The sequence below is a fragment of the Bufo gargarizans genome, chromosome 11 (assembly GCF_014858855.1).
Source record: "Bufo gargarizans isolate SCDJY-AF-19 chromosome 11, ASM1485885v1, whole genome shotgun sequence".
NCBI classification, from domain to species: domain Eukaryota; kingdom Metazoa; phylum Chordata; class Amphibia; order Anura; family Bufonidae; genus Bufo; species Bufo gargarizans.
Window position 1 is genome coordinate 63,582,983 of NC_058090.1, and position 19,411 is coordinate 63,602,393.

The following is a 19,411-nucleotide window of genomic DNA, read 5'->3' on the forward strand; positions in this document are numbered from 1 at the left end:
CCAAATAAATTTTACCTACTTTTCTTCTCACTAATAGAGCTTTCATTTGGTGGTATTTCATTGCTGCTGACATTTTAACTTTTTTTGTTATTAATCGAAATTTACCGATTTTTTTTCAAAAAAAATGACATTTTTCACTTTCAGTTGTAATTATTTTTTTTTAAACGACATCTATATATAATTTTTTCTCGAAATGTATTGTTCTACATGTCTTTGATAATAAAAAAATGTTTGGGTAAAGAAAAAAAATGGTTTGGGTAAAAGTTATAGCGTTTACAAACTATGGTACAAAAATGTGAATTTCCACTTTTTGAAGCAGCTCTGACTTTCTGAGCACCTGTCATGTTTCCTGAGGTTCTACAATGCCCAGACAGTAGAAAAACCCCACAAATGACCCCATTTCGGAAAGTAGACACCCTAAGGTATTCGCTGATGGGCATAGTGAGTTCATAGAACTTTTTATTTTTTGTCACAAGTTAGCGGAAAATTATGTTGTTTTTTTTTCCTTACAAAGCCTCATATTCCACTAACTTGTGACAAACAATAAAAACTTCCATGAACTTACTATGCCCATCACGAAATACATTGGGGTGTCTTCTTTCCAAAATGGGGTCACTTGTGGGGTAGTTATACTGCCCTGGCATTTTAGGGGCCCTAATGTGTGAGAAGTAGTTTGTGAGAGAAATATCTCGGCAAAAGACAACTTTTCCCATTTTTTTATACAAAGTTGGCATTTGACCGAGATATTATTCCACCCAGCATGGGTATATGTAAAATGACACCCCAAAACACATTGCCCAACTTCTCCTGAGTACGGCGATACCACATGTGTGACACTTTTTTGCAAGCTAGGTGGGCAAAGGGGCCCACATTCCAAAGAGCACCTTTCGGATTTCACAGGGTATTTTTTACACATTTTGATTTCAAACTACTTCTCACGCATTAGGGCCCCTAAAAAGCCAGGGCAGTATAACTACCCCACAAGTGACCCCATTTTGGAAAGAAGACACCCCAAGGTATTTCGTAAGGGGTATGGCGAGTTCCTAGAATTTTTTATTTTTTGTCACAAGTTAGTGGAATATGAGACTTTGTAAGAAAAAAAAAAGAAAAAAAATCATAATTTTCCGCTAACTTGTGACAAAAAATAAACATTTATAGGAACTCGCCATGCCCCTCACGGAATACCTTGGGGTGTCTTCTTTCCAAAATGGGGTCACTTGTGGGGAAGTTATACTGCCCTAGGATTCTAGGGGCCCTAATGCGTGAGAAGTAGTTTGAAATCAAAATGTGTAAAAAATGCCTTGTGAAATCCGAAAGGTGCTCTTTGGAATGTGGGCCCCTTTGCCCACCTAGGCTGCAAAAAAGTGTCACACATGTGGTATCGCCGTACTCAGAAGAAGTAGGGCAATGTGTTTTGGGGTGTCTTTTTACATATACCCATGCTGGGTGACAACTTTTCCCATTTTTTTTTATACAAAGTTGGCATTTGACCAAGATATTTATCTCACCCAGCATGGGTATATGTAAAATGACACCCCAAAACACATTGCCCAACTTCTCATGAGTACGATGATACCACATGTGTGACACTTTTTTGCAACCTAGATGTGCAAAGGGGCCCAAATTCCTTTTAGGAGGGCATTTTTAGACATTTGGATCCCAGACTTCTTCTCATGCTTTAGGGCCCCTAAAATGCCAGGGCAGTATAAATACCCCACATGTGACCGCATTTTGGAAAGAAGAAACCCCAAGGTATTCAATGAGGAGCATGGCGAGTTCATAGAAGATTTTTTTGGGGGGCACAAGTTAGCGGAAATTGATTTTTTTTTTTTTTTTATCTCACAAAGTCTCCCTTTCCGCTAACTTGGGACCAAAAGTTCAATCTTTCATGGACTCAATATGCCCCTCAGTGAATAACTTGGGGTGTCTTCTTTCCGAAATGGGGTCACATGTGGGGTATTTAGATTGCCCTGGCATTTTAGGGGCCCTAAAGCGTGAGAACAAGCCTGGAATATAAATGTCTAAAATAATTTACGCATTTGGATTCCGTGAGGGGTATGGTGAGTTCATGTGAGATTTTATTTTTTGACACAAGTTAGTGGAATATGAGACTTTGTAAGAAAAAAATAAAATAAATTTCCGCTAACTTGTGCAAAAAAAAAATGTCTAAATGAAGCCCTACAGGGGGGTGATCAGGGAGTCTATATGCGGTGATCACCACCCTGTCATTGATCACCCCCCTGTAAGGCTCCATTCAGACATCCGTATGTGTTTTGCGGATCCAATCCATGGATCCGTAAAACACATACGGACGTTTGAATGGAGCCTTACAGGGGGGTGATCAATGACAGAGAGGTGATCAGGGAGTCTATATGGGGTGATCAGGGGTTAATAAGGGGTTAATAAGTGACAGGGGGGGTGTAGTGTAGTGTGGTGATTGGTGCTTCTTATTACTGAGCTGCCTGTGTCCTCTGGTAGTCGATCCAAGCAAAAGGGACCACCAGAGGACCAGGTAGCAGGTATATTAGACGCTGTTATCAAAACAGCGTCTAATATACCTGTTAGGGGTAAAAAAAAATCGCATCTACAGCCTGCCAGTGAACGATCGCCGCTGGCAGGCTGTAGATCCACTCACTCACCTTCCGATCCTATGAACGCGTGCGTCTGTGTGCGCGCGTTCACAGGAAGTCTCGCGTCTCGTGAGATGACGCATAGATGCGTCACTCTGCCTGAGACAGCCGCCTCTGGACCACGATCCTGCGTTAGGCGGTCCGGAGGCGGTTAACATCCCTACCAGTCAGTTAGAAGAATCAAGAGAAACTGTTCAAACACCACCCAGTTCAAACTAGAGGCTGAAAAACTGAAACAACAGTTTATGACGAAACAATATCCAGATAGTGTGTTAGATAGATCCTTAAAGGATAACTGTGACACTTAGACCCTAATTTCAATTTTCATATATGTAGTTACTAATAACATGATATTCCAGAATCAGTTACTATTAGACTGACTTACCCCATATTTAATAAGATTCAGCCCTTAGCAACCAGTCTGCATAAAACTGCAATTTCACTATTCAGTTAAGATGGCCGCCACTGCCCTCACCCTGAGGCTAATCCCGCCTGCCCTCACTAGCCAGTAACAATAGCCCCCCAAAAGTGTCAGTAACCAGAGCCCTCCACCTAAAGGGTTAATCTCCTGAAGCACAATGGGGTCCTCTTACCACATGTTGCTTTAATTTATATATAGAAAAAAAGTGGTAGGAATAGCTCACTCTTATGTGACAGGGAACAGGTGCTTTAGACTAGACCAAATAGCTGTATCACCCATACAGAGAAAAATGTTAGAATTGCTTATGGATTACAGACTGGCACTCTGTATGTGTGGCTACAAATGAATACACAATATATAGGTGATCACACTCAATTTAATAAATGAACCAATAATAATAACACTATGGAAGCAACCCTCATTCATTTTAGGAATTACTTGCATATTTGATATATATTGCATGTTTTTCCCATTCAATATTTAAGGTGTGTTGGCATGCACGTGTTTGATGTTTTTATGGAATTTTACAACAGTTTTATAGTGTTATTAATATTGGTTCATTTATTAAATTGAGTATGATCACCTATATATTGCTTTCATTTATACACTGAGCAGAAGGCAGATCTCCCTTCCCTGGTCTGCGCTGCTTCAACTCTGCATTGTCCAGCTCTGCCGAGTGAGGGAGCGTATGCCAAGCGCAGGGACAGGGAGAAGTGCACACAACCCAGGCACTGTTATCAGCTGGTGGGGAGGACCTGGCTTTAATCATTTACTTACAGTCCCTGGCTGTCAGTAATGTGACCTTGCAGGCTGCCTGCTTCTGCATCCTCCGTCCTTCAACAGATAGACGGACCATGCCTAGCAACCTGATTTTAAGCACAGGTAAAAGTAGGCAGTATAGGGAAAAAATGTGGAATTAAGGGGTAATTGAGTACACAGTGAAAAGTTGAAATAATTGCGGTAAAAAATAATAATACGGCAGTTATACTTTAAGCAGGGTTAGGGCTATGAACCGCGAGAATTTCTTCACAAGAGATCAAAAAGTAAAAGAGACCCAATCTCAGAAAGACACTAGTCGTGTCATTCTACCGTTCAATGCCCATTATAAATCAGTAGACAAAATCATCAGGACCCAGTGGCACCACCTTTTAGGTGACAAAATCATTGGTAGCAAACTAACCGACCCACAAATGGTTTACACCAGAGCACCCAATTTGGACTTACAGGTGGCGCCTACAGTCAAAAATAGGATTGCGCATAACGATTCCAACTGGCTCAGCTTTAAGAGATTTTTTAGGTGTGGAAAATTTGGCAATTGGCGCATTACAACATTTCCAAAGAAAACCACATGTATCCAGTCCACCCAAAACTCTGTTACATTTACGATAAAAGATGGCCTGACATGTGATTCAACTGATCTAATCTACCTCCTTGAAAATCCTTGTTGGAGGCAGTATATAGGCAGGACAAAGAGACCCCTAAAAACAAGAGTGTCTGAGCATATAGCTAATATCAAAAAAGGTTTTGAATCCCATACAGTATCACTACATTTCAAAAACTTTCACAATAGCGATCCATCCTTGTTAAAGTTCTGGGCTTTTGAGAGGGTCAAGAAACCATGGAGAGGTGGTCACCATATCGCTAAAATGTCACAAACTGAATTAAGGAGGATCATTGAATTTAATACCATTAACCCATTTGGTTTAAACGCCGAATTTGAACTATTCGTCTTTCTGTAATTATTTTTGGGGTATATGTCGGGCGGCAACGGGACATCGAGTGTCCGGCTGTATATCAGCATAGGGTTGTTGTGGGTATCGAAATTTCAATACCCAATCAATACTTTTGTGTTTTTTCAATACTGGGCTGCGGGTCTGCGCAGTCTAGTATTTCTAATCATGAGAGCGCTGCTCTCAGCGCGCTCATGTTCCCTCAGCAGCAACAGGGGAGAACAAAGCAGTCTCTCCCTCCCCCCTGTGCTGTTGCTGCCACCAATGAACGGAGAGAGGGGCGGTCACACTGCGCCACCAATGATACAACTTTTCCTACACAGAGCGGCGCCCAGAGATGTCACAGCACTTACTATTATTCCTGGGTGCCGCTCCGTTCGCCCGCCGTGCCCCATTACTGTCTCATCTCCTGCTCCATATGCCAATTAATATCGGAGCAATGGGGAGGAGACATCAGCTTCTCTAGTGGGCGTTCCTTCTCCCTGCGCTGCTATTGGACAGCGCTACAGCCAGGGAGAAGGAACACCCACTAGAGAAGCTGATTAGCATATGGAGCAGGAGACGGTAATGGAGGCACAGCGGGCAAACGGAGCGGCGCCCAGGAATAATAGTAAGTGCAGGGACATCTCTGGGCGCCGCTCTGTGTAGCCTAATACTTAAAGACTACTTTATATGGGTCCAGACTTTAACACATAATACAGGAGGCGGCAGCAGAATCGCATTGCCGGCACCCTGCCCCTGACAGGGAGCTGCGATCAGCGGCAGTTAACCCCTCAGGTGCGGCACCTGAGGGGTTAACTGCCGCTGATCTGCCAGTACCCGCCTCCTGTATTAAGGGGTAATTATCATTGGTGGTGCAGTGCACCCCCCTCAACCCTCCCACCCCATTAAAATAATTGGTGGCACAGTGCCCCCCAGTGGCCACAGGGTCCTCTCCCCTCATTGGTGGTGCAGTGGCAGCTTCTGATCAGAGCCCCAGCAGTGTAAGCCTGGGGCTCCAATCGGTTACCATGGCAGCCAGGATGCTACTGAAGCCCTGGCTGCCATGGTAACATCTCTGATGCTGTGTGCACAGAGCACAGGGAGTACAGAGAGTGTGAAGTCCTATTCACCCTGATAGAGATCTATCAGGGTGAATAGGACAAGGGATGAAAGATCCCAGGTTCTGGCCCCTAAGGGGGGAAATAGTTATTAAATAAAAAGTGTAAAAAAAAAAACAAACACCAAAATATTAAGTATGAATCACCCCCTTTCCAAATTTCACATATAAAATGTAAAAACAATAAATAAACATATCACATATCGCTGCGTAGAGAAAAGTCCAAACTATTAAAATATAAAAGAAATCTATGCGGTGAACACCAGAACAGAAAAAATAAATAAAAACTGCGCGATTCTCCATTTTTTAAAATGCACGTGGCTTTTTTGGTTTATTTTTTCGCGTGTTATCGAATGGTATTGAGTATCGCAATACTTTTTTATGGTATCGAAACCGAATCAAAAATTTGGTATTGCAACAACTCTATGTCAACACCTCGATCTCCCCTTCCCGTCCGACAACCACCCACTATCCCTTACACCGCTCATTTACACCTATGTATCGGTATGTGGTGATTGCAATTTATAGTCACCTTTTTGCATCTCACTTCTTTCACAGGGAAACATTTATTCCCCCTCCCCCACTTACATGTATCTAAGTACACACACACCTCTATCCATCTACACATGTGTTACATCCATGTAAAATTGTTTTCACCTCATTCATCCTATACAATCACTATTTGGGAATGTCCCTACATTCACTTATGAAAATGCATATAAACCGCATATGAATACAAAATGGCATGAATATGTCACCAGCGTCTTTTACAAAGAATGAGACTAATTGGAGATCAGACAATAGTATAACTGATTATTTGGGCTTGAGGAATCAAAGGTTTAAATACTGAACAGCATAGATTGTCTATGGAGTCTTGGGTCATGCTGTCTATGTCTATTAAGATAGAGAATCACACGAGCTCTAGAGAGGACAGAATGACTCATGATTAAAACGCAAGAAATACACAAGACATCCATAGCGGAGGGTTTTGAAAAATCGCAGCAGCGTTGTTTTTACTTCAGTATTCCAGAAAGTTCAGCATCTATTTTGATATCCTATGTGTCACTTTATTATCCCCCTCTTTTATGATCCTGTGATTTTAGTGATATCAATCGTATACATCACACTTCTATATATGAGATATTAAGACCATTTTTTGTTTGCATTTGGATTATCGCAATTAAATGTCATCTGTATTTTAATCACATTCTGGTATGTACCTGGTGTAATGCACACGGCACATTACAAGTCAGCTCCATTTCTGGCTTTCCAATTATCCCTTTCAAAAAAGAGGACAGATACTTTATTTTGCTGTTGACCACTGAGGAAGGGGCAAGTTCAGACCCCGAAACATACTACAAATACCAGCTATACTTCGTTTTCAGGTCAAGAGGCGGGCGCCTAAGCAGCGAAATCATCTAAGCCAATCCGTACTCTCGAATAAAATCACAGAAATAAAGTAATAATGCACTTAATAAAGTAGATGCAAGCATTATATATGGACAAAGTCCTCACTCTGATATGATAGAATCTGAGACACTTAGCCAATATATTTTGATCAAAACACATCTGTGCCCACCTACCCCCGCCAAGGTGGTCTCAGTTCAGGTGGGTCCTACGCTAAACCTACCTAAGCCATTGGGCTTCTATGTTCAGGAGCGCAAACCCCGCACATATGGTGTGCGGCTCCTAGTCACCTCCATGTGCATCCAGCAACCAATGGGAGGAGGAGCAAGCACAGCCATATGTACCACCTAATCAAGGCAATCTATGAGATAGGAAGGGCAAAAGTGCAAAGGAACGCTACTTCCAAGATAAAATAGGAGCGCAGTCAGACTTGAAGGTGCCACTCCCGCCTGAACTGAAACCACCTGGGCGCTCGGTAGGTGGGCACAGATGTGTTTTGATCAAAATATCTTGGCTAAGTGTCTCAGAATTTATCATATCAGAGTGAGGACTTTGTCTATATATAGTGCTTGCTTCTACTTTACTAAGTGCATTATTACTTTATTTCTGTGATTTTCTTCAATAATATGGCCAGGGACATCCGCAGATTTGTATATCGTACCGTGCAGGATGTTTTTATCTTAGTTTTTTCAGTGATCTTTCAATCCGTACTCTCCCCTCCGATCACCTGGATATTCTCCGATCACATGATCTGGATCACGTGGAAAAAGGCGGAAGGTCCTAGATACATGCCTGGCGTCTGACTGCATGGAGACCGGATCATCCAAGTGAACCATAATCGGATCAAACATCTGGAGGGGTAAAGTACTAATGGTATCAAGTACATACCATATATGTACCCATGTTAATGTCATCTTTCAGCTGCCATATTGCCCACTATAGTGCATGCCCATTAGTGGAGCAACGATATATAGGAAGCAAGGCTGCATTAACAATTTCTGACACACAGTATTATATCTCATATAGAGATTTCGGTTTTACCTAGATACCCTGATCACCTGAAGTCCTTGTAGTTCACGGTATCGCGGACTCTAATGCCTCGTTTCCACTGTGCGGATCGGTTCGGGTCGGCACAGTTTGGAAGATTTTTAATGGTCCGGTCTATTTAGGTGAGCGTTTCCACTGCAAATCGGGCCGCCAGGTCCATACGTGGTTGAGAAAAAAATGTGTAGCGTGATGTCACACTAGTGCGACAACGGTGTTTATGTTGTGCTTACGTTTGACGTTATTCAGGCCGCCGATCAGGAGAATGTATTGTGTGACGCAAGTAGCTCCGCCCTAACCGAACCGTTCCATTTTTCTATGGCCCTACATCTTAAGCAGGACCCTGAATGGTGCGGTACGGTTCGCTTGTATGGATCGCTTTCATAGTGGAAACACCCAAAATAGCGAACCGTACCGTACCGAACCGAACCGCTCAGTGGAAACGAGGCATTAGATCCAGATATCCTACAAGAGCCCTTGAGCTCCAACGATCAGGCTCCTATTGTACATCATTAAGCATTAGGAGCATTCAGTGACATATTTCTATATAGATTTTTTTATTCTTTTTTTATAATTTTCTCTTGGCGCCATTATGTGTGATGTAATGTTTTATGTATAACCTTGTTTTTTAAAGGGGCACTGACAGGCCTTCTGAGCATAATTAGCTCATTATATGCCCCCCTAGGTCTTATAATAAGTTCCCAATTCATATAAGTATTATCCCTGTGCGCATTATAAAACGTTAAAAATAATCTTTATAATAACCTGTCCTTTCTGCCCAAGGGGCGTTCTTTGTGCCGCATTTGTGCCCAGCCGCGTCCCAACTGCCGGATCCTTAGACACGCCCATCTCATTAGTATTCACTTGGCGCAATGTGATCCTGGCGAGCGCATGCGCAGGATCTCCGAATGTCGGGGACTGGAAAATACCGCCCAGCGAAGTGAATACTAATGAGATGGGCGTGTCTAAGGATGCGGCAGTTGGGACGCGGCTGGAACTTATTATAAGACCTGGGGGGGCATATAAAGTGCTAAATATGCTCAGAAGGCCTGTCAGTGTCCCTTTAAGGTTGAAGTGAACCACATTACCACTATTACTAGTTTCACTAGTTTTTATTCAAATAAATATTTGCTGGAATACTTTTACAGCATCCTTGTCCATCTGGTACCAGATAGTTGAGTGGGGTCGTGCACCATACCCAACTGATAGGAGAGGTCAGAGCCACTGTACTCTATTCTTTCCTCTGAAACATAGAAGATGCTGCAGTTTTTCCTGAACGCACAGACCCTCTGAAGTGAATGAAGCAGGATTCGGTCCGGATGCCATGCGTTCACTACACCGCTGTGTGATAGAGGCATATATGGGTCACAACTAGTGTTATGGATTGCTCTACCACGGACCATAACTTATGGTTAGTGGAATCCATAACGGAATTCTTAGAAAACCCGAACCTTGCACACTGAACTTGAAAATACAAGTTCTCTCATCCCTACTCACAGCCTTCCATTTCCATCATAAGCCCACTCCAGTTCTCTCAGGCCACATTTTCACCTTTCCCAAAGGAAACCCAGAATCATATTTCATCCCGTTTTGCATCTTCTCTTCCTCTCACCCTGTCTTCACACACTGGCCAAGCTTTCTCTCCGCCCTGCTCTGATGGTTTCCCTCTCCCACGTCTTCCCCTCCTCCTCGCTGTGTTTACTTCTCTGCACTATATGGTAGCAGGCTACATGCCGAACCAAGATTCCTCAATGGCGGATGACACGCCCACTACCACGCTATCTCCTGGTTACGTGAACACGCCCACAAGTACATAAGCCAATGGTCGCCCAGCTCCGTGTGTGCCTGGAGCACGTGCTTATGTGCCTGTCTGTTATAAGCTCCTAAGACCACACCCTCTGCGCCCCTGATTGGCTTTGACGGCCAGGCTGAGCAGTGTAAGGCACGCCCAGCGAGTGGAAACCACTGCTTCTGCACGTACAGCGCTGTATAGGGCTGGTGAGAGCGGGGCTTGGCTATGCCTATAGTGACACGTAGCTGAGCCTTTATAGAGCTCCGTTCTCATGAGACGTATATTATAGCAGCTCGGAAGCGTATTTGCAGCAGCACCTCAGAGAGGCAGAGCAAAGTCACTTCATAACTTGAGCAATACGGCTCTTCCATGGCTGTGAATGCTGCTTTAGTTGGCATATCGTGGAGGACCCTGCACAGGCATCCTAGACAGGTTTCGTGACACTTTCTAGTAACGCTGGCATGTCAAAGACAAATCTGTGGCGGCACAATGCTCTCCAAGCAGTTGTAGACTGACTATGCCCACCATAAAGCCCTCCTCTTCTTCAATGCCACTCAAGCATAGCCCCTCTATGGACCTTGAAAAGCTGGCACTAGAGCACATTGTACCCCACTTGCTCTCCTTTGGTTACTGTTATCTGGATCACATCTTGGGAGAAGAATTGGGGGATCAAGTGCTGGAGCAGGTCAGACGTTTGCACAAGGATGGGGCACTGAAGGATGGCCAGCTGGCGGGGCATCTTGGAGGAGTCTCCAAAAGGCACCTGCGAGGGGACAAAATTGCATGGATTGCTGGCACGGAGGAAGGATGTGAGGCCATTGGACTGGTTCTTTCAGTAATTGATCGCCTAGTGGTGTTGTGTGGAAACCATTTGGGACAGTTCTATGTGAAGGAGAGGTCCAAGGTGAGACCTGGCTACATTCATGCTTCTTGGGACTGTCAGTGGTCAAATATTGGTCATAAATCCATTGCTGCTGCGGAATGGAAGTTTTTCTTTGTTAACCTTGCGTTTTTTTCAGCTCCCTATTATCTATCAAGGTTTCACTCTATGGACCCCCATGTTGCATGTCCCATTTTGATCTGTGACAAATGCTGCTCTGTGCTGGTCAGATCTGCTCTTGGTGCCAATTGCTGCATGTTTATCTGCTCTGTCACCACCTTGGATCCTCAAAATACCCAGGTTACAGACTATGCTTCTGGCACACATTATCTTGGTACTCTAACTTTGTGCCCATTTTGACTGCTTCCATTGCGTGCGCTTTGGGCTGGATCTCCACCACCCTTGTAGGGCTTGCTGTCATCTTTTCTGATTATTTGTTTGCTCATACTCATGTAGCCAGAGTAGTGACTGTATCCTAGGCTTCAGGCTTCACACTTCAGCAAATGGCATTTATCATGTAGCGAAAGTTAGTACAAGGCACATACTAGTGTATTGTGATTGTCCATATTGTCTCCTTTGCTGGCTGGATTCATTTTTCCATCACATTATACATTGCTCGTTTCCATGGTTATGGCCACAGCTGTGACGAGGTGGTTGGGATGGGGGCTGCTGTGCATGTGTGCCTTTGCGTGCGCCCAAGGTCTAGGCCATCAAAAGGACTGGTGCTTTTTCCTATATTGTGCAAGCATGGCCACCTCTCCTGGATTACAGGGTGGTCGTAACACATGGAAACAAGCAGTGTATAATGTGATGGAAAAATGAATGCAGCCAGCAAAGGAGACACTATGGACAATCACAATACATTAGTAAGTGCCTTGTATTAACTTTCTCTACATGATAAATGCCATTTGCTGAAGGGAGACAACCCCTTTAAGTATCATTCACATTCATACCCATTATTAATATTGTCACTTTTTAATGTTTATTTGCATAGTCGCACAAAATACAACACGGAGCTTAGTTTTGTAAATGCACTTGCCTTTAGCTGGCAGCAAAATTATTCCGGTTCTAATTATGACTGCAACATTAATGACCAGAGCAGTGCTTTGTTGACCTTTTGCATCATGAGTTTAGAAAATGGCAAAAATATTCCTCATAGTCATTTGCCATGCCTGGGATGGCACACTGGCATAGTGTGTTCTTTTTAAACATGGCTGATTTGGGTTATCTAAAAGACGTCAAGAAGTTCCTAAAACATCTCTGGTAACACTCATAATACTCATGTATTATTTTCTCTTTCAGGCAATGGTCGCTTGTTACCCTGGTAATGGAGCTGGTTATGTGAGGCATGTAGATAACCCGACAGGAGATGGGCGCCTCATTACATGCATTTATTATTTGAATAAGAACTGGGATGCAAATGTGAGAGCAGATATCTATCTATCTCTCTCTCTCATATCTATTGAATCTATGTATCTCATATCTCTCTCTCTCTCTCTCTCTCTCTCTCATATCTATCTATTTCATGGGCTATCTATCTCATGGCTATCTATCTCATATCTATCAAATCTATGTATCTCATATCTATCTCATATATATCTATCTCATATCTATCAAATCTATGTATCTCATATCTATCTCATATCTATCAAATCTATGTATCTCATATCTATCAAATCTATGTATCTCATATCTATCTATTTCATGGGCTATCTATCTCATATCTATCAAATCTATGTATCTCATATCTATCTCATATCTATCTATTTCATATCTATCGAATCTATGTATCCCATATCTATGTATCTCATATCTATCTATGTATCTATCTATCTCATATCTATCGAATCTATGTATCTCATATCTATCAAATCTATGTATCTCATATCTATCTCATATCTATCTCTCTCATATCTATCTATCTAATATCTATCAAATCTATGTATCTCATATCTATCTCTCATATCTATCTATTTCATATCTATCAAATCTATGTATCTCATATCTATCTCATATCTATCTATCTCATATCTATCTATCTCATATCTATCAAATCTATGTATCTCATATCTATCAAATCTATGTATCTCATATCTATCTATTTCATGGGCTATCTATCTCATATCTATCAAATCTATGTATCTCATATCTATCTCATATCTATCTATTTCATATCTATCGAATCTATGTATCCCATATCTATGTATCTCATATCTATCTATGTATCTATCTATCTCATATCTATCGAATCTATGTATCTCATATCTATCTCTCTCATATCTATCAAATCTATGTATCTCATATCTATCTATCTATTTTATATCTATCTATCTCATATCTATCGAATCTAGTAATCTCATATCTATCTATCTATCTCTCTCATATCTATCAAATCTATCTCATATCTATCTATCGATCTCTCTCATATCTATCGAATCTATCTATCTCATGTCTATATATCTATCTACCTGATTATCTGACATCTATCTGGCTATTGTGACGTTATGCAACATTGCATATGACTTTAATGTATTTTCTGACTTTTGGTGACCATGATCTTCTCCTGTAGGTCCATGGTGGAGTACTGCGCATCTTTCCTGATGGTAGCTCACGTGTAGCCGATGTTGAGCCTCTTTTTGACCGGTTACTTTTTTTCTGGTCTGACCGCCGCAACCCCCATGAAGTGCAGCCTTCTTATGCCACCAGGTAACTATATAGTGTGATAGACCACGTATACTGACAATAGTTGCTGCATTTCCTATGTAACTGTTATCCCTGTCATTCACATAGATATGCTCTAACTGTCTGGTATTTCGATGCCAAAGAGAGAGCCGCAGCCAAGCAGAGGTTCCAAAGATTAAGTGGTAAGTGTGTGTTAATGTCTCCACCTTTAGAGAGCGAACAGCTTCTTAATATAGGAAATTCCCTGTGGGGAGCGTTCCTATAATCATTTGCTAAACTGCAGAGAATGTCAGTTTTTCCATAGATCTGTCAACAGACCAAAGGCTGTCATTAACAGCAGTGGGCAATTTGTAGATGGAATCCAAATCACATGCTGGGATATTTGTAGGACATGGTGAACTGAAAATCCTGCCCTGCAAATTGTTATTTCAAATAATTTAGACAGCACTCCAGTATGCGGTTAATGCTTTTTATTTGCCGGACATAAGGGTCCTTTTAGGAACTGAGGCCTCAGTTCCTAAAAGGACCCTTATGTCCGGCAAATAAGCATTAACCACATACTGGAGTGCTGTCTAAATTATTTGAAATACTTACTAGTTCCGAGAGGTGGAGCAAGGAACGCACCTAGACGCGCACCCTAAACCTATCAGCCTCAGATAGAGTGCCGTGATCAACACGTGATTTTTACTGCAAATTGTTATTGGAATGCTGTTCTTATTGGCTAAAATAAGTGTATGAAGATTATGTTAAGGAATTGGATTCTGCTCTTTAAGATGTTTAACATATCACGTTAGTTATTAATAGCCATTTAAGTGGCATATTTCATGACAAATTGACCTTTTTATTATACTTGATCACCATTGCAAATTCCTTTAATATGGCATCTAATAATCCAGAAATTTGGATAAGCTAGCACTTGTTTCCAGCAGAACTGCATTATAATCTTGAGACTGAGCAGAGAATCAATTATGAGTGGTGGTGGACTTCATCTCTACACAAACCAAGCAATTGATTAGGGTGCCAGAGCTCAGGGGGCCCTCTGGTTCACCGAAACAACTAAAGGGGCATAAATACCACCTGTTCTGCCAGGGGAGGGGTTCTTTCTATCTGTAGGGCAGTAGCAGAAGTGCCCAAGTTATACTGCTAAACTAAGGATGTAGCTTAGTGCTTGTGGTGGGTGGAGCTTAAGGTGCCACAGGGTGTTGCTTAGCAGTGCAATGGGGGGCCCCCAGATATACAGTAATTTTAAATGGGCCATCAAAAATGCCAAATCCACCCATGATTATCTGTGATATTGGTAAATGTTTTATTAGCATTACATTTTGAGGTGTCTTGCTTGATATGAGTAGGGCTCATACATCTACTGGCCTCAGCAGTGACATGTCCCCAAGCTGAAGCCAGTCATTGCATCCCATGGGGCTGAAAAACTGCTAAAGGGAGCTGGAAATCTGAGTATGGTTTTTAGAAACAGGTATACCAAAATATTATATGATTCTACTTATTGACTTTTTTTCTGTTTGTTGTCACCCAAGAATTAACTAAATTGCGCAGTTTTTGTTTTCTAATCTGTGTAAATCTTTCACCTTTTACATTTGTTTGTTACTACTTTGTGTCCACAGAGATGTTGAATTTATATGTATTTGTTTGGGCAGAAATAGACTTGATTTTTTTTACTACTTTATCACATTGTTTTAAATCTGGGAGAAGCAGACATTTGTGATGCATTTGTAGTTCTGTTTGCGTTTTCTGGGCAGATGTATGCATTTGTGTCCTTGTCAGACAATTGCACCACTGTGTGACTGTGTACGTGTGTGACACTGTGTACGTGCCTCTCTGTATAGCATGGGAGGGGCCACAGTCTGTAGGTTTTATGACATTTCCAGTCACAAGTTGTTTGGTGATTAAGCAGTCAGGAACCTGTCCTTATCAGAGGTCACAATGCCCCCCCTGAGTGGAACTAGCTACGTGCACAAATTGTCTTGTGCCTGCCCATATTTAGGATACAGCACTTTACCTTTTATTACCAATTGCAGTGGCACACCATAGGTTAATATATACTTTTAACTCTATATTTGTGTGCGCTGCTATTCAAATATAATCCTTATTTATATGTCTGTCATCAGTAAGATACTGTAGTGTGTTTTTTTTTGTATTTTCTTTTATAAAATGGAAATAGTCTCCAAACTGAAATAATCTGGAGTCAGTGATAAGCTTCTGTCTGGATCCCCCCATGGTGCAGGGCATACAGTATGGTAGATGTATTTATATTTGTGTGTGTGTGTGTGTGTATAGTGCTGCAGTTCCTGTTCTGCCCCCAATTGTCATTTATCTAGAAGATTTCTTTCATATGAGTACATCAATTTATTCACTTTTCACAGTCAATAATCCCTTCCTTATCTGTACTGGAATGTATATGGGAATTTTATAGCAAAATAGATACAGTGTAAAAATCTACAATAAAACAACCACACAGATCGGTTAGATTTTTTAGAAGTTTAGACTGTGTTTGTTTTACAAGAAAAACTGACAGCAAGAGATCACTACCTACCTGCTAGATCCCACACTTACACATCTATGATTCCATATTAAATCTCAGTTATGTTCTGGATTTTTAGACTTTGTTACAGTATATCAGATGCTATATTTAAGGAATTTTACTGTATATGACTGTTGTCGTTGGATAACTTCAATATAATGCACTTCCGTAACTGCATATTGATCTATCTAACTGCCAGGTTTTAAAAAGGGACAAAAATAAATAAATTCGGTCACTTATTTTGCAAATATAAACAACTGGTTCAGAGGCATAACAAGTAATTGTAGCACCCCCAAGCAGAACTTGTAAGAGGGTCCAACTCTGCTATGATGACTATTTTCATTGGTCAAAGAATGGAAGTCATTGCTGTAGCCAGCATGCTTGCTACCCTGATAAGTAGGTTCCTTGATCTGGTTGCTATGCTCGCTGCCCGGATAGCTATGACCAGGTTTGTATGGGCTACTTTACAGTCTTTATAAATCAGTGTAGTCAAACCTGAGGACAAAGTAGCTGATTTCTTCCAGAAAGCTTTCGTCAAACATCATTTTTGTTTCCTGTTTTTAGTTTAGTTTTGTTTTTAATTTTCTAATACGGTCTATTTGTTATAGTCCTGGGATCAGCAACCTTCGGTACTTTAGCTGCTGTGAAACTACAGCTCCCAGCATGCAACATGCTGAGAAGTGAATTGAGCATTCTGGGAGTTGTAGTTTCACAACACCTGGAGTGCCAGAAGTTGCTGATCCTTGTTATAGACAATGTAAACTCAGACTGGACAGTCTAAAAATGTGCTAGATTTATCACGGTGTCTGATGCTGGATGATATATCTGGCGAATCTGTAGACTGTCTTGTCCAACCACCAATTAGCCTACTTTACCCCAGAATTTTGTGCAATTAAACCACACTCCTACATGACAGGTCAAACCCTTTTCCTGTCTGAAAAAGGCTCTTAAAGTGTATTAAAACGTCATAAATGTGGTGTACCAGAGTCTGTGCACAAATCTGGCTGATTTAGGTTAGAAAATCTCCCAGCAGTGTCTTTTAGTCCATATGTTATTTATTAAGTTATTTAAATGTGAGTAGTTATTTGCAATGAGAGAAGTGAAGAAGGCTTGTTTGGGAAGGTGAAGGGAAGAGTTGTAGGTTTTAAACATAAATGGAAAAAATCTGCTGGCCTCCATAAACATTCAGCACACCTAGAGAACCGCTGAAAAAAACCTGTTTCAGGTGTGTACCAAGGAATTCAGCTGCCATTTTTACTTATCTCATACAAGCTTCTAAGCATTGGGCAGCTTTTTGTAAGCATTTGCACTTTTTTTGTAGCAGCCATTCACTAATGTTTATTGATCTTAATTTTCCTTATTTTTCATTCAGAGTCTAGTCAAGAGCCTACCTTGGACAACTGATGAGCCCCTCAGGGAAAGCTTCCATTTTTTTGATTTGGGAAAATAGGGAAGAATACGAGCAATAACAAATCAATGCAAAAGGTTTAAACAAGGACCACAAAGAGTATTCAAGTACAAAGACCCCACCACAAAGTTGACTTGTGGATTAAATATTGAAGTCATGTTTCTAACCTGCATAAACAGAAGACAAAAGAATGGAAAGGTCTCTGCACGGAACACCTGTCAGTATCCCAGGACTGTCCATGACAGATATAAAAAGGGTGCAGGGAAAACTCTGAAGGGTTATTCTCAGCATCAGTGATAAAGAGAATCCGAGCGGTATGCCATCACTTTATGAGATGTGAATACACCATTAAGTACCTTATTTCACCTCCATACCAGTTTGAACGCTGGTTTGATGTTTCATTATTTTTTTGGGTACAGAATATTTAAATACTCCAAAGTCTAAGAGATCATATAACTTTTGCGAATATACTGTAAAAGAAAATCACAGTGGAAATTATGCAGAAAAGCTGTAGTGACTGGTACGGTCATTGACCAAAAGACATGTCTGCAGGCCAGAGCATGTTTCTTTTGTTGTGCAAATCTAGTAATCCTGACCTATTTTGTTGATCACTCTGTCTATTTATATCTGACAGTGTTATCTAAGGAATTGTGATAGTAAAAGTGGTTATCCGAGTCTTTACTACTGATGACCTATCCTGTGGATAGGTCATCAGTAACAATAATAATAAAATTTGTAAAGTGCTTTTCTCCCATAGGACTCAAAGCGCATAGATATGTCTCAGATCAATACAGGGTTGCAGGCTGGACTGTTACAGAGGAAATAGTCAGGTGTTCACAAATGCCAGACTAAACAGGTGGCTTTTCAGTTTGCACTTAGATGCTTCCAGGGATGGGGATGTCCTAATTGGGTGTGGCATGGAGTTTCAAAGTGTAGGGGCAGCATGACAGAAGGCTCTGTCTCCAAAGGTTTTGAGGTGGACTCTGGGGGTGATCAAGTTATTAGATCCTTTTGATCTGAGATTGTGGGGGGTGTGATGCAGTTGCAACAAGTCATTCAGGTATCCACCGCCTTGATTGTGCAAGGCTTTGAATGTCAATAAGCCAATCTATCTGATTGGTGAGGGTCTTACACCTATGACCCCACAATCAACTGTTCGAGAAGGCACTGGTGATCGCAGTAGCGCTGCGGCCTTATCTCAGCTTTCCCTAGGCTGGTGACAACACGTTCATCGGTCACATGGCCTAGGTGCAGCTCAGCCCCCTGGTGAAGGGGGCTGAGCTGCAATACCAAGCACAGCCACTGTATAATGTACAGTGTTGTGCTTGGTGAGCTCAGAGAAGGCCGCAGCACTACTGCGAGTGCCGATGCCTTCTCAAACAGCTGAATGGCCGGGGTCCTGGGTTTCAGGCTCCTGCTGATAAGATACTGATGACCTATCCAGAAGATAAGTCCTCAGTAGTAAAGTCTTGGAAAACCTTTTTAAGTCCTTATGACTTTTATGTGTTTTGATTTTACAGAATAAATGGTGTACAATCCTGAAGTTGTATTTTATGATCTTTAACCTGTTGGGGACACATGACGTCCCGGTATTTAAGGACACATGACATAACTGGAACGTCATGTGTAGTTCCGATCACCGCCGTGTGGCCGGCGGTAATCGGAACTGGGTGCCTGCTCAAATCATTGAGCAGGCACCCTGGGACAATGCGCGAGGAGGTCCTGTGAACTGCGGTTTGCTGTGTTTCCGGGTTATTCGGGTCTCTGGGGACCCGATAACCT

The 19,411-nt window shown here is 41.7% G+C and overlaps 1 protein-coding gene across 1 annotated transcript; it reads left to right on the forward strand.

Annotated features, from left to right (window-relative positions):
• Positions 1 to 10,317: 10,317 nt before the first annotated feature.
• Positions 10,318 to 19,172, forward strand: EGLN3 (egl-9 family hypoxia inducible factor 3). The gene is made up of 5 exons (XM_044272161.1): positions 10,318 to 11,027; positions 12,306 to 12,425; positions 13,573 to 13,709; positions 13,794 to 13,867; positions 17,594 to 19,172. The coding sequence occupies exons 1-5, from the start codon at positions 10,641 to 10,643 to the stop codon at positions 17,623 to 17,625; spliced, it is 750 nt and encodes a 249-aa protein (XP_044128096.1). The 5' UTR covers positions 10,318 to 10,640; the 3' UTR covers positions 17,626 to 19,172.
• The last annotated feature ends 239 nt before the right edge of the window (positions 19,173 to 19,411 follow it).

Excerpts from the sequence above, each read along its gene's own strand:
- EGLN3 (XM_044272161.1), top strand. The coding sequence starts at position 10,641 with ATGCCCACCATAAAGCCCTCCTCTTCTTCAATGCCACTCAAGCATAGC. Across the intron at positions 11,028-12,305 it reads ATGTGAAGGAGAGGTCCAAG|GCAATGGTCGCTTGTTACCC; the intron begins GTGAGACCTGGC and ends TTTCTCTTTCAG. Across the intron at positions 13,710-13,793 it reads CAGCCTTCTTATGCCACCAG|ATATGCTCTAACTGTCTGGT; the intron begins GTAACTATATAG and ends TCATTCACATAG.